The 15,527-nt window shown below is 43.3% G+C and overlaps 1 protein-coding gene across 2 annotated transcripts in view; it reads right to left on the bottom strand.

Annotated features, from left to right (window-relative positions):
• The window catches only part of elp4 (elongator acetyltransferase complex subunit 4), a 53,098-nt gene that overhangs the window by 20,371 nt on the left and 17,200 nt on the right, over positions 1 to 15,527 (bottom strand). Inside the window, exons 8-10 of one of the 2 annotated variants that reach the window (XR_004212737.1) lie at positions 13,489 to 13,597; positions 2,769 to 11,219; positions 2,212 to 2,580 (exon numbers count right to left, since the gene is read on the bottom strand). Coding sequence is in view for 1 of the 2 variants with exons in the window: in XM_031845981.1 (XP_031701841.1) it covers positions 11,113 to 11,219; positions 13,489 to 13,597 (216 nt within the window). In the remaining variant the exon portion in view is untranslated. Of the gene's footprint in view, positions 1 to 2,211; positions 2,581 to 2,768; positions 11,220 to 13,488; positions 13,598 to 15,527 lie in introns of those variants that run through there. The other variant, XM_031845981.1, reaches the window with a different exon arrangement.

Below are 15,527 nucleotides of genomic sequence, written 5' to 3'. Positions count from 1 at the left end.
CACACACACACACACACACACACACACACACACACACACACACACACCCCATGGCACTTATGTTGCATATTCTAACCTCGCAGATTGATTCCCACAGCAGTGCTGCTGTGTCTGTGCACTTCTGTCCGACCATCCAAATGAGCTTGCCTATCTCTTTTTTTGAGGTGTGTGTGTGTGTGGGGTGGGGGGGGCAACGTTGAGTTTAGCAGGAATGTTCATCATGAGTACAGCATCTTAAAACAGGCATCAGCTTATAAGATGCCAAGCTGACTTTGTGTCTGGTAGCAAATGAGGTGAAAAGGGTGAATGTGAAGGCTGTTTAGTTGGATTAAAGCCTCTCAATGTAGAGAGCAACACTCTTAAAAAGCTCACTATGATTAAAAAAAGAGGAGTAGAGGGAGGGAGCGTTGGACAAAAGAAACCGAGTGAGTGGGAGAGAGAAAGAGGGAGTGAGTTTGAGATAGGAAAGCACTTCTTTCTTTCTGTACACAGAGCGACCTTGCCAACACTCAGCCTACTCTAATATTCACCACTACACATGCTTTTGTGCGCTGTTCCTTGCCCATCCAAGCACGCAAACCCTCCTCTTAATACACACACTACTCATTATACAATTTCAACTAGCCGGTTATCCAAGACTTGCACGAGCATTAACACGCTAACAAAGATTCAAAGACACACACACACAAACACCAAGATGTGTAATATGTTGAGGGGTGCAATGAATTCATTGTGCTGATTTAATTATAATTTGGTGCATTACTTCTCTTGTCTCTTTGTAAGACTTCTGTTGTTGCAGAAAGCTCAAAGGATGACTGCTGAATGTGTTTCTAAAGATGCGCATCAAAGGAGGCTGTTAACTTTCATGTCCTATATGAGATTTATCTGGAGAGGGATGCTCATTAGGATCTTTCCTCTCGTTGAGGTAAGCAGGTTGTTTCTGATATGAGTAAATGCTTGTGATTCACATTTCATATCTCTGCAACAGAGACATAAAATATTCCCATCATATCTCCAACAAAGCAAACTAACAAACAGAATTTATTCAAACTTTTGAACTAGAAATTAAGCTGAGGTGTAAAATTTTCTTACTTTTTGTCAAATAAATTAAAGTCATGAAACAATGTTTAGGAGACTTAAAACAAAAGTGATATAAAGATCCACTGTCAAGATTAAATACATGCTAAACACAGGCACACAAATACACGTATAGGCATGCGCGCACACACAAATTCACAGTGGGTGATGAAGCAAGCGTACACATCGTCCCCAAACAAACAGTCTGTGTAAGTGAGCGGACAACACCAGGCCATCAGATCACCCCCCTCTCCGAACACGAAGCCTTTAATAGATGTGAAACTCCAGGCCCCGGATCTTTTCACACCACTGAGTCGCAACTCACACAGAAGAACAGGAGGCAGAGGATGATGGAGCAAAAAAAAAAGTAAAACAATGACAGAGACTCCATACTCCATTTATGATGAGGGGATCAAGCAGAAATATAGCTGATTTGATTTGAGTCATACAAATCTTTCTACACTTGACATAAAATATGCTTGTCTGAGGGAAAACAAGATTCATAGGAATCCTCAGACTAACATATGGAGTAACCTTTGTGGCCTTCCGGGACTTGAGGGTGGTGGGGTGTGTGTGTGTGTGTGTGTGTGTGTGTGTGTGTGTGTGTGTGTGGGGGGGGGGGGGTTACACGGGAGGGGGTCTAACGCTCCGAGGACTGTAGGCACGCTAGGGAGAGGTGAGCTGTCACCCCCTGTTACGATCACTGCCTGTGCTCAGAAAGGGGGAGGGGTAGAAGGAGAGCAGGCAACAAAAAAATATATATACTGGTTCCTCACTAACCGCCATCTAAAGCCATCCGCGGGCCTCAGATCCCTCAGTCTACAACTGCCTCCTGGGAAACACTTGCACGCAAGTCCTCCTCATCCCTAGCTAGCGGTGGGGCATAATGTGTGTGTGGGGGTAAAGGGAGGGGTTTCTGTGTGTAGAGTTGGGCTGTGTAAGCAGAATGTATGGATTTTGCCTAACAAAAGGACAACTGTGCATGTTTTCTTACTTGCTTTAGAGTGAGATGTACTGACATGCAGTTAGGCTGGGTAAAGAAAAGGAAGTGATGCAGAGAGAGAGAGAGAGAGAGAGAGAGAGAGAGAGAGAGAGAGAGAGAGAGAGAGAGAGAGAGAGAGAGAGAGAGAGAGAGTGTATCTCAAGGCAAACCTTGTTGTTATTCAAATTTTAAAATGAGGGCAAAGAGAAGGCAAGAGGTACCTCAGGGGCTCAATGTGATAAGACTGCCAGCAGAGCTGCTTTTAAAAATCAATAACTGACAAAGTTTGTACACTTTGAAAAGACTGCAAAGTCCTTTAACTGATGTCAAGAACAGTAGTGGAACTGCATAATAAGCAATACTGTGAAGTCAGCGAGAACACAGCAAAGAGACGTGTTTTAGCTTATTATGTGACACACAACATGGTGCAATATTATATGCCAGCGGATAAGAAGCTTGCCTCAGATTTGACCTTTCGCTGCCTTTTGTGTGAGTTTGGGTGAGCACTGCTTAGGAGCATTCTGTTCCCCAGATCCCACTCCTAACACCCCTGTCACTCATCATCACTCATCATTGTTAGGGACAAAAGGAAAGTTTGGTTAAGCCACACACTGGAGTATTCACCCTCCCAGTGCCTCCCCCACTTCACACACTCACGTATGTTAGGTAGCGCACACACACACACACATTGACAAACGCACAAAGAAACTTGTTCTATTTTTGCAGCATAAACGCAAGACCACTGACTCAAACATGCACCTTAATTCTCAGACGGGGTCGCAAACTATTCGATGAAGTGCCAACAACTTGCCCTCTAACTTGCCTTTTGAAGTGCAGGCTTGTCCTTCAAATGGCCCCCTGACTCATCTGAGTGTAATTAAAGTCTATTCAGGGCGTCATGTGCGTCCTAACTATCCTCCATCATCTGGCCAGGCCTTTCAATAGCCACCTGTGAACTCTGAAGGACAGGGACACTTGCCCTCATAAAATACATGAGCACTACTACATTCAGTGGCCGGCCAGCTTCTCTCAATGGCCGACGCCACTTTAAACAACTCTGTGTTGACTGTTGGGTGAATCCTTTTTAAATACAACCATATTCACGGGAGCAGGGGTTAAGTAGCTCCCGTGATTAGCTGAAACAAATGCCTTTACGGTGTGCTTGGAGACAAAGAGAAAGAAAGAGGATCAAAACACCCAATTTGTTTTCATCACGCAAGGACTCATTGAGGGATTGATGACAGAGAAAGCATTCAGAAAAATGCTTGACCAGTGTCCAACTGGTCTGGCATCTGTAAGTCTACTTTTTCTTGTGCAATCCAATGAATGAAGTAAGCACACATATTCTTTTGGGAGGAGTCTGGAAATGATGGAGTCTTTACAATAAGACTGTCTCCTCATGTGGATCGGCTTCCCGAAGACTTAAGTCTCACGTTGTAGAAAGTCTGCTGCCTGCAACTCTTTCTGTGTTCACACATTTGGTGCTATATGTCGATGTAGCCAACCTCGTACTGCAAAAGTTGTTGTTGATAGTAAATCTTTATGTTTATGATTTTAGCTGGCTGCACTGAATAAAGTGTTCATTTCAAATGCAGAAGCCATGGAATCACCATGATCAATGGGCCTTTGACCAAATAACTATTTTACACAACATTAAACGATTTGTCAGTAATAAGTGATCTCAAATAGTGGCAAATACATCAAAGTATAAGTTTCACTCTCCTTAAACAAAGTAGGCTTTCTGGTCATATCTCTCAATGTGTAACAAGGATGTCCATTCAACTCAAGAAGAAGACACTTAACCAATTATATAACAAATATTTAGTAAAACAATCCCAAAAATGAGTGTACACATCATCTTGTTAGACACATTCATTTGTGTTTTCAAATGTGTTTAAATCACAGCAGCATAGCATACATAAACACTGAGCAGACACACAGAGAAATGCATACACACACTCCTCCTCCTGACCCCCCTAGGACACTGAGCAGTGAGTGTGGGAAAGTTATTTTTAGGACCCAAGCAGAGAGCCTTCCTGAGTTGGATGCTCCTGCTCCGGATCAACATTCCACCTTTGAACCACTCCGACCATGGAGCTGTTTGTGCTCATTGTGGCAATTTTGAACTTTCTCTGTGGACTAACAGAAGTGAGGGGACTTTTTCATTTTGGCTGGTTTAAAATTACACCATCCCAAAAAACAGGACAACTTCTACCTTTCGCCACCATTTATTCAAGTCTCAGCAATGATGTTAACAGGTTTTCAGTGCAATTGTAGATTGTTTATTGCACTGAACATCTAGCTTTTTGAAAACGTCTGCATGATTGCAAATGCACATGCCCTGTTCTGTGTAGGCTAAAATGCAGAGTGACTAACTATTTAATGTTAAATAAATACAGTGCATAAATTAAATGAAACACTCAGGGAATTTATTTTGGTTGCTGCATCACATGATTTCTAGTGTCTATTAACAAACAAGTCTAAGTATTATGTTTACACAACCAAAGAACAAAAGTAAAGAATGAATGATGCTTGACTGTGAGGAAAAGCAGTAGATGCTTTGCACAGGCTTTACAGTGAACCAGTCTTGTAAATAATGTTGTTTTCTTTAAAGAAGAAAAGTACAAGGACCTAAGGCAAAATTAGGAGATAACAATAAAATGATTCAGAAGCCAAGGATACAGTGAAGACCCAGTTTATAAGCACCATGGGGCCTAAGGTTCCCCAGTCACTACCATTATGCTAATGGCGAACCCTTTCCGAACACACTTACACGTACCCTATAGTACCACAAGACCCCATGGATGTGGGGTGGCATGCAAGTTACAGCCTCTTTTCCTTCCTCTCTCTAATGGGAGCTGAAGACAACTTGGGCTACTTTAATCAGGTCTGAGTCCAATGTGGCCAGTCTAGTCTGATGGGGGCTGAGTGGTGCATGGACCATGTTAAGGGTTCACTGCTCACTGATGAAACGGCTTCACTTCCAGGGCGAGCTCAGGCAGACCACACTCTTACTCAATCTGGCAGGAGGAGCACATATGCCCTGTTTTGTTTTCCTTTAGTACTCCACGTTTGTAAGAAACGTTTCGGCATTGTGTTGATATAGTGTAGTGGGCAGCACATTTGGCAAAGCCCCAGATATTCTCTTGTTGCACTTTGACTAGACAAGAGCAAACACAACTGCTACTACTTTTCCCTGGGCATTTGAGGATTAAAAAAAATAAATCATTGACGACTGATTCAGCCAGTCTCCTTAGAATGATTTTTGAACCTTGACCTTGTCAAGACAAGCACATCCTCTATACATTTGAGCCCTTATGCCACTGACAAATTTGCATTTCCAGCCATACAACTCAGTGGAACCGTTAAGTGAAGTTTGTTTTTCTCAATCAATAGATTTAACAAATATCAATATTTATGAAGTTCATGGGCCAGTGCAGCAAAGCTGAATCACTTGCAGGTCCCACCAAGCAGGTACCCACAACAAACAAACAAACACAAAAAACATGCACATGTTTTCACCCCCCACACACCCAAAGTCTCAGCACAGAGACCTTACAAGCTGGGCCTTTTCAAACACACATGCACATTTGCAGAATAGATAAAATCCCCGTTAAATAATAAATGCAAATCTGGTGTATGTTGTGAATATTGTTCGGCTGAAGGGTCGGATCGCGTGCCACTGACTGGCCTTCACCGCACTCTCCGTCTCTCTCTTTCTCATACACGCACAAAACCATAAGCACACCTCATTCCAAATTGCAACAGAGGCTGGTGTGCACCAAGGGAGGAAGTATAAATTATTCAATTGAAATATTTTTCCAAAAGGTCCATTCCCATCTGATCGTGATTCCCAAGGCAGGCGTCCAAATCACTGGCAGATGTATGAAAAACATAAGGATTTTTTTGCATTCTACTAATAGGTTCAGGACATCCAATAAGCCTGTTGTTTGCATTTAGTTTACTCAATCTGCAAATATTCATTGTGATCCGCTAATGGAAGTAAATATTAAATGACCCAGTTCGGTTTTTCAGAGTTCAGAGTTTTTTCTCTACACGAGTTCTTTTCAACATTGACTTTTCTCTGATCTTTAGTACCGAGCATTATTTAAGACTTGGGGAAGCAGATATACGACCAGGCATGAAATACAAACAAACATATAAGCAAATACACAAACAGGCCCTGAGGACTGGGTCTCTGTCTAATTCATTCTGCATTGCACAATTCTTTCTTTCCCTCCCTTTTTCTTTCTCTCTCAATAAGACGGTTTGGTGCCTCTGAGGAAAAGTCCTCATTTTAATTAGACCTGACCTGAGAATCACTTAACTGCTCCTCTCCGTTTATGCCCCCCCCCCCTCCTCTCCAAGCCTTCGCTCTGTTCCTCGCATAGGTCCATTAACACCCTTCCCTCGGCACCCACAGGCTTCAACAGGGAGCAGACACAGGCGTTGTCTTAAAGACGTTTTGAGGACATGCCAAGAAACATTAACCTACTCTATACACCTCCCTCGGACTCTTTCAGTTCGGCTTCCTCTTCTCTTTAAGTCTTCAGCACCATCATCCTCTTCATCCCCCTTTTCTGCTCCCTCATTGCTTCCACTCAGCTTAAAACTATACTCAGCTGGCTAATGTCATGTTCATGTCATGTGGGATGGAAGGTCATTGGATAATCTGAGACGTTTGTATGACCGTAGAATTTGTCTTCTGAAAGATAAAAATACACTACATTGTCAACCTAGCACCGTATCCATTAAATTAGCATTTATTTACCTTTAACGCCGGACTTTGGCTGACATGACGCATCTGTGTTTGTTTGCTATTTTGGATGTTAAGACCAAAGCCTGCATTAAAATAGACCGGGGGCTGTGTTGGCGGGCATATGCTGTTTCAGGTTGTGGTGAGATAATGACATAAAATTCATAAAAAGTCCAATCTGAGTAGAACACGACTTTCAAGGCCTATCAGAGGCCAAAACACTGCACAGCAGTTTCTAATACTCTGAGACAGGTTTTTTTACACAATGGGCAATTATTTTGTCTTTTATTGCGGCGATTAACAAAATATCCCGATTACTACAGAGAATTACAAGAATCTACAATAATCAATGTGACTTAAGGCACAACAAGATTTTGGGTAGGAATCTGGCCTCGGACCATCCTCGCGTGTTATCCTCCTCACTCCCATCTTTCTTTTACTGACTCTCTCCGATTATTACTTAAAAATGACAACATAAAAAAAAAAACATTAACATAAAATTGAAAGTTCCCAAGACTACAAAGATTAGCTTGTAGCAAATACCTGCACACAGCCTACATAGCCATCCAAGTGACAGAGCCAGTCGGGGACACCTCTAAATAGCCTGACTAGGAGAAGACTAATTTGACACAAATCCCCGTCTTATACTGTATTTGACCCTGTGACCTGCCTCTGGCACCCCAGAACCCCACGGGCACATAGCCTGTCAGTTTAAAGGGTCAAACAAAGGTAAGGAAAATGTAATTGCGTACCATCTACATTCTTCAGAGCTTCATCCTCAAAGCATCTTGCATTGTGAAAGTATAGTGAAAGAAGCCTGTGACGGCTGAATATGAGTGAGAAAATTCTGACACACATTGCGTGTCACCTTCGTGCATGCGTTTCTCAATAAGTATGTGCTTGTGTCATTGCATGAATGTCAATATGTGTGTGGGGCTAGGCAATGTTTGAGTATGTGTTAATCTGGTCTAAACACCTAACACTCCCCTACCTGCTCAGACAGGGCCATGGGTTAATTCTGGCTTCAGGCGTCATGGCTAATAACTGTTCATCAACCGCAGTTTGAACTCTTGGAGACGTCAAACGTTTTCACCAAGATAACCTCGATGATGGTGCTGAGTGCGGGGCTGCGAATGAATGTAGGCTACTAAGACCTAATAAATTAGGAAAAATAAATTATTAATTATAACCGAACACAAAAACATGTCTCTATTGACAAAACCTGTACTCTGTGTGCTGGAGTCCCTGAGGCGCTGGGTGATAGACGTGTGAGTCAACCAACAGTTAGGAAATTAGTTACCAGCATGACTCCATGCACAGTTGGGGTGACATGTATCTGCCTGACCCAACTGGTGAGAAGCTAGCGCTGTCAATAACTGTCATACACCACCATATCACATACTAATCCAGATGAAACAGAGTGAGGCGGAATTCGCTGCCTTTAAAAATGTAGAAAAGGAGTCAAAAGTTGAAGGAAAAGTATAGTAGCAGGAGCAGTGCTCTATCATTACTGCGATAGACGTGTGGAAGAAAACAGACTGTGAGCACAAAACTTGGGAAGAGAATGCTGTTATATGTGGCCCCAGGCAGAGGAGTCCTGTAGCTTGAGTAAATGAGGTGATTAGCAGGGGTGGTGTGAGCTGTCACACATCAGACACTGGGCTTAGAATCCAATCACCATCCCATGTGTCAATCAGTGGCCCACCGAGGCAGTTGATCAACAGGTCAAACAAAGTATACGATGAGCCACATAGTCAGAGCACAGCGCCAGTCCTGCATGCAAAGATACACACGCAGGTATACTGATCTTAACCAACCTCTGCAACGAGGGACGCAGAGCCAACATGCACTCATGCCTTTGTGACATCTCTATCTCAGGTGATGTACACGTTAATGACAGCCAATCAAAGTGCCAGAGAATCCAACACTAGAACACAAAAGCGTATTACAATGTGTGTTTTGATTGATTTGATGCATGACTGGTGACGATACAATGTTCTCTGGGAAATTCCCTGACACATACAAATGTGTGATGGCCAAGGATAGTGATTGACATTTCATATTAGATGCGTTCTTGTGTCAACAATCGCAGCCATTTTAGAATTTTGATCCCTCTTTGGATATCGCTCTTTTAACACTATGTGTGTTAAGGGCAATACAAGAGTATGGCTACCATTCAACAAGAAAAAAACTCCAATAAAGCTCCTTAAACAAGGAAGGCAGACAAAGCGTGGACTTTACAATGTGCTGCTGGGATATATGACACAGTATCCAGGCCCCACAGAGCTACAATAATGCTCTAGGCCTCTGCCCCCTGGCCTGCCCAATACAGAGGCCTAATTAAAAGACCATTGAGGATAACCACCTTGACTTTTACGGACCATATAAATCTATACTGGAGTGGCCTATTCAGGGGGTCAGAGAAAGGAGGGGGAGCGGGCTAATGCAGACAGGAGAAAGGGTGAGAAGGATGGTGAAGGCTGGCAGAAAAAGAGAAGGGGTTGACTGTAGGATGTGGAGAAGATTTGGGTGGGTGGGTGGGGAGGGGGGGGAGGCATTCCTCTCCTCCCCCTCACCTCCTGCCTGAGACAATAGGACTCACTAACAGCCAGGGACCAGAGGGTGTGATAAGGTAATGATAATGTAATGAGGACCAATCATGAGCCTGAGCTAAGAGGAGGGCCCCTTAATTTGTCTCCCGAGTGGTAGTTCACCGACAGATTGATTGCTCTGAGTGAGAGTGATGATGTGACACATGCAAAATGGATGCGTCTCTGACAGGAAGAGAAAGAGAAGAAGAAATCATGGATCAAAATTAGTGAAGAAATGGAAAGGCCATACAATCCTGTGCTGTGTTTATGCCCTATACTCCATACCGGCAGAGCGAACATAGCTACCGAAATTGACAGTTCACAAATACAGGGAATTGAGCAGAAAAGCCAGCAAGCTGAGGTGCTGAGTGACCCGTATTAAACTGTGTGGAAAATGTGAAATGGCGCTACTTGCGGACCCTCTCAAGCCTGGGATTTTCCGAGGCATATTTGAAACAATGTGCGAGGGCAACTCACAGCTCCGGAGGCACTATGATGCGAGGCCAGTTTTCAAAGGATCCTCTAGCACGATTCAGAACAAGCTGGTGAACTGCATGTACCAGGTGTATAGGGAGTAAGTTGCTGTGCAAGTAGCTGAGACATTCTTTGTTGCTGTGAACATACCAGCTGGTACATATTGCCAAATAGTACGGTGAGAAAAGGTTTTTAGAGACTGTGGAAGTTAGGGATGAAACTATTGCTGTAAGCCTGTCTAACACCATCAAAAGTGCAGTGGAGACACTCAAGTTAGGGGACAATTTGACTGCATGAACATACGAACGTGTCACCGTGATGAGCGGGAATGTCCGAAGCATACAGACCTTGATGAAGGAAACCTATCCAAATGGCCATTTTGAGCACTGCTATGCACACCAGCTCAATCTCACTCAATCTCACTCTGTCAGGAGTGTTGAGGGTGTCTATTTTGCACCTTCGCCACCTTCTTCTCAGCGGTCTCCAAAACGAGTTTCAGCCCTCACAGAGGCAACATGAAGGCCATCAGCTGTCATTGATGTAGCTGGAGTCAGCAGTGCTCTTGTTCAGTTCAAAGGGAATATACAAGACTGCAAATATGACACAGCAAATCGAAAGATTGGCCACGTCATCTCAAGCATTATGTAAAAGTGTGTAATTTTCTGATCATGCATCTGTCCAGAGTAGTTTTTTTGTCATGGATGGCTGGGGACATGTCCATGCATTAATATCTTGACCAATGATTACTTCATACTTCTTCAGTTTATACAAACGTTAACTATACCTTTAACTTAAACTCCCCCAGTATTTTTCATTGCATAATCATGAATACAGAAAGAGATTTTTTTTTCTCACTCTGTTGCCTCTGGAGTAAGTGTGGGAGCAACAGTCAATAGCTCCACCTTTGATTTTGACACCCAATAGTAGAAACAGGCTGGCAGAACTAACGTGAGAGACTTCTCATTATCATCAGCACTTAATTTCAGCACCGCTACAAACATGATGAATGGGAACAAATGTAATGGGTTTCTCAATAAAGAATTACTAATCTAAATTCAGCTCTTGTTTTAGGATAATGGTTGCATGGCAAGTTACAAAAACACATTAGAGGTATAAAATTGGGCCAACAAAATAAAAATAAAAATCAGATTTTGACAAGAGGGTTGAACCCTTAACAGTATGTTTTGTTTATAAAGACACTCTGGCTATGCTGAGTAACCTTAACAACTTACCTCAATACTGAACTGTTTTCTCTTGAGCTTAAAGGCCAGGTCCTTGTGGTCGGGGAGTTTACTCGCTAGACAGTTCAGGTGAGGTACTTGGCGTACATGCAGCAGACCTGTAGAGGACAGTGACAGCAGATTAGACTGGGCTGAACAGTGCATAAAACCTGGAGTAAAGGTACAAGATATTCCAGTGTGCATATCCAAAATGTACATGTTTTACATTAAACTGTGCCTGAGACAAAGTTGGGTGCTTCATTATGTAAAGTGTAAAAACTAGTACAAGTGAGGATCAGGGTTCTTTATTTCTCCGTCCAAAGTTTTCTTACGCAGACTTCATACATGGAGGATTCGCTTGTTACTTTACACATGACAGGCAATATCTCATATGACTGCTAAAAAGAATCCTAATATTTGTACATTTCAAATAACTTTTGTGACATCTGAAGGGAGCCGTGTTTCTCTTCTTGATACCTACAAAAAGTTGTTTCATTTTGAATTTTTTCATTTAAAACAAGCGTGACAGTCAGGATCTTAAAATTACGTTTTCCAGAATCCACCTGCTGATTCTAAATTGCTAGATTCTGACGGTTTATAAAATGTTGGGCAAAAATCAATGTTTGAATGTAGTAGGACAGACATTGGTGTTTTTCAGACTCCTACATCAGCATCATAGTTAGAATAAGTGGACTCTGCTGACCAGAAACCAGAAACATGGTGGCATTGCAGTGACATAAAAATGTATCACTGGTGGTGTAAGACAAAACCACCAAAAAATAAAATACTTATCAGATATCTACAAACATTTCAATGTCGCCATTCCTACTCTCATATTTTTTCTCTACAGGCCGGAGCATGGCTGTACTGTAGAGGGAAATTTGCCAATTAAAGGACACATTAGAGCAATGAGGGACAGACAGCGAACATACAAGCTAGGGATTCCTGCAACGGATAGAGGGAAGCTGTGGAGAATTATTTTACCCTTTGTTTCTCTTTTCCTATCACCACAAAGTTTCATTTTCATAAAACTGGAAAGTACTGTAGAAGTGGGTATGGTTAAATGAGCGTGAGAGAGAGAGAAGAAGAGATCGAGGGAGTAATGGAGAAAGGGAGACAGACAGAGAAAGTGGGGGATGGTGGGTTCTCTCCTCTGTGCACTTGGGTGATTTCCTCTTGCCTGATTTGCAGTGACAGGCTTCCCAGCATGCTTTGAGCAGCCCTGAACTGCTGCCGCAAACACGCACGCACACGCATCCGCATGCACTCTCACACTCGCACCAGATGTGTTTGCACTCATGAACACACATCAAAACAATCATGCACATAAATGTATTTCATAACCCAACCATAATTTCTCTGGCTGGTTAAACAGATGGCAAATACATTCTCGAACAAGAAATTCAAATAGTATTAATTGCAAATTCCAAAGAACATTTTTGTACTAGAACAATAGTTTAAAATAATGATGCACTACAACGTGCATATGTTGAATGGGTTTACAAGCCACCTGCCTTTACAAAGTAGAGGAATGTGATCACTATTGGATGTGTTATCTAAATAAAACATGCTGTTAGATGAAACCAAAATCTGCCATTGAATGTTTTTATTCCTCATCCCCTTCATCTGTCACAACCGCGGCTGTCTAACCCGGGGATGGGAGGGAGGGGGGAAATGAGAGGAAAAGCGCAAGAGTGAGTCGGAGAGTTCGAGAGGCACGGCTAAAAATACTCCACTCGCTTAAACTGACCTTTATTCGCGAAGAGTGCAATAAAAAAGGGGGAAGCAAACAGGAGAAAGAAGGAATGATAAAACCTTGAAGAAAAAGTGATCGTGAGGACCGAGACGGCAGAGAAAAACTATGTTGCCCCATTTCTTTCTTCGTTTCCATCTCTCAAATCGTCCCATACCAGTGTCCTCTTACCCTACTGAAAGCCTTGCCCTCCATTTATTAGCAGAGCATGCTGGCCATGGAGACATTGAGTGAGGGATGGAGAGATACAGGCAGAGAGGAAGAGAGAGTGATGGTGAGAATATCGATTCCCCAGTGTTGGTCTGCTCTGCTCCAGAGCCTCAGGGGTATGGGACTGGGGATGGAGAGGGGGCGAGGCGAGAGGGAGAGAGAGGCTCTGCTGGAGGGGGGGGGGGATGGAGGGCGTGAGGGTGCGAGGGAGAGGGGGTACAGCGTGGCAGCTGAATCCCCCCCGGCCTGTCTACTGAGGAGCACGTCTGATTGAGCAGCAGCACACTAACACGCACTGACAGCCGGGCCTGCAAGGGGGCTGCCCTGCCTCCATCCACAGCCCAGCCTTAATGCACTGCTTGTGTGTATGTGTGTGTGTTTTTGATGGAAAAGAGGCAGAAAGATAAGCGAGTGTGTGTTCTTACCATGGTAATCTTTGTAGAGTGGGTTGGTCTCTCTCTCAGAGCCTTTGAATGATTCCAGGGCTATGGCATTGTCACATAGCCTGGTTATGCTGCCCATTAGAGCTCTGTCCTGTAGGGTCGAGAGAGGGAGGGAGAGGAGAGAGACACACAGAGAGAGAAACATGAGCAGGTAATTAAAAGCCACCTGACGAGCCATCAGTGTTGCAATTAAATTAGGTCAACATGTCCCGTGGCCAGGTCATTTCTGCCCATGGCTTAGGTGAGGGTGATGAGGTATAGAGGGGAAAGAGCCCCGATAGAGGTTACGCAGGTGATGTTGGGGCAGGCAAGTGGACATACACCTTACATCGGCATACATATACAAAAGTGACTCGGGGGAAAAGTCAATCGAAACACACTGAAATTATCTTTACTTCATCAAACAACAATTTTCACGAGAAAGTTCACAGTTGGTGCACATTCTCAAACCTGCACAAGGCAGGGGAGGATAGAGAGAGAGAGCAGCAGAGGCTTGATGGGGAGAGCTCCCCCTACTGGTTAGGTCAGTGACTTGACAACAAAGAGGACACATCAGGGGGCGAATACAGTAGATAGAAAGACTGAAGAAGAAATATACAAAAGGGTGGAGGCAGAGGGTGAAGAGAAAAGAGGGGAGCGAGAGGGACACTGGGATGGAGGGAAAGAGGGAGTGCTGCATTATTAATCCCTTTGCCTCTTGAATCATTCACATCCTTCTCTCTGTGTTGGCTGCCACCGCCTAATGCAGTTTTCATGCCTTCATGTCTTTTCCCCCACTCTTTCTTCTTCCTTTTCATTTTTGTCCTACTTTTAAAAAGTATGCATATCCCACCAGTCAGGACCGCCAGCACTTACAGGGTATCTGAGGTCTCTCAAATGACGCAGTAAAGCCAACGTAAGAGTTTGGCTATGACAAAATATTCACAACACTTATGGCACAGTATGGCCAATAGTGTCAGTACGAGAGAGAGGATCTGCTAAACAATGTGTTAATTCATCTAGGCCACAATACTTATTCTGTGCTTACTGAAATACAAAGATGAGGCTCCTTGGCAAAGACTCAAAAGTTTCAAAGTCAGAGGAATTCAAAGTGTCGAAACAGAACGGCTCAGTTCAGTGGCAGAAGGGCAGAATGACGTCAGTGAGGCATGCAAGTGCTCCACAGCTCCTTGAGTTTTAGGAGGTTACATCTTTTTTTTTTTTTATCTTATTTATAATTGATAAGGGACTAAAGCAAGAGTTACTTCAGTTCTGCAATGAAAGTCTATGCCGGCTCAATTAGCTCAGATTCCATCAGTGTAAATCCTCGGAACACTCTGAGCCTCAGCTGACCATCCCTGACGAGTGATAGGAAGAGCCTCACGTTCGTTTACTCTGCAGTATCTTAACTTGACCGGGTAAACCACAGTCCCTTCATGGAACTAGTTTCTGATGAACAGCTCTCTGTACTTGTGTTGGCTTGTCTGAAAATGTGTGTATGGTGTGTGCAGAATCTACCCCAAATACAATACATCACTCTGAGGGAGGAAGATGCTTCTCCGTCTGCCTAAAGTCTTGGGAGAGTAGAGTCTATACATATATATGAGACTAAATAAATACACGTCAATTCCAAGGGTAGAAATGGAAGGAGGACTTTCTTCAAAAATGTGATTTCAACTGGGGACATGGACACAGTGTCTCCATTAAGAAAAATCGAACAGATATGAGAGTTGTAGTTATTATGATGATTATATGAGATTGTAATACATTATATATGATGGGATCACATAAGCCTCAACGCCACATTGAGCTAGGGGCGTAAAGTGGGGTGGCCGATGGCCTCTTCCTACCCTCTTACTTTAGCACCCTTGATTGGACCACACCCATCTTCAAACTCTATCTTCATTTTAATCTTCATTTAAACTGCATTTTGCACAGTTGTGTCGCATCGCATTGACAAAATCTGTCCACAGGCATTTGTCATGATGACACACCCACACACACACACACACACACACACACACACACACACACACACACAC

The sequence above is a fragment of the Anarrhichthys ocellatus genome, unplaced genomic scaffold (assembly GCF_004355925.1).
Source record: "Anarrhichthys ocellatus isolate YVR2014 unplaced genomic scaffold, GSC_Weel_1.0 scaffold6, whole genome shotgun sequence".
NCBI classification, from domain to species: Eukaryota; Metazoa; Chordata; class Actinopteri; order Perciformes; family Anarhichadidae; genus Anarrhichthys; species Anarrhichthys ocellatus.
This window is presented reverse-complemented; position numbering and strand designations above follow the sequence as displayed.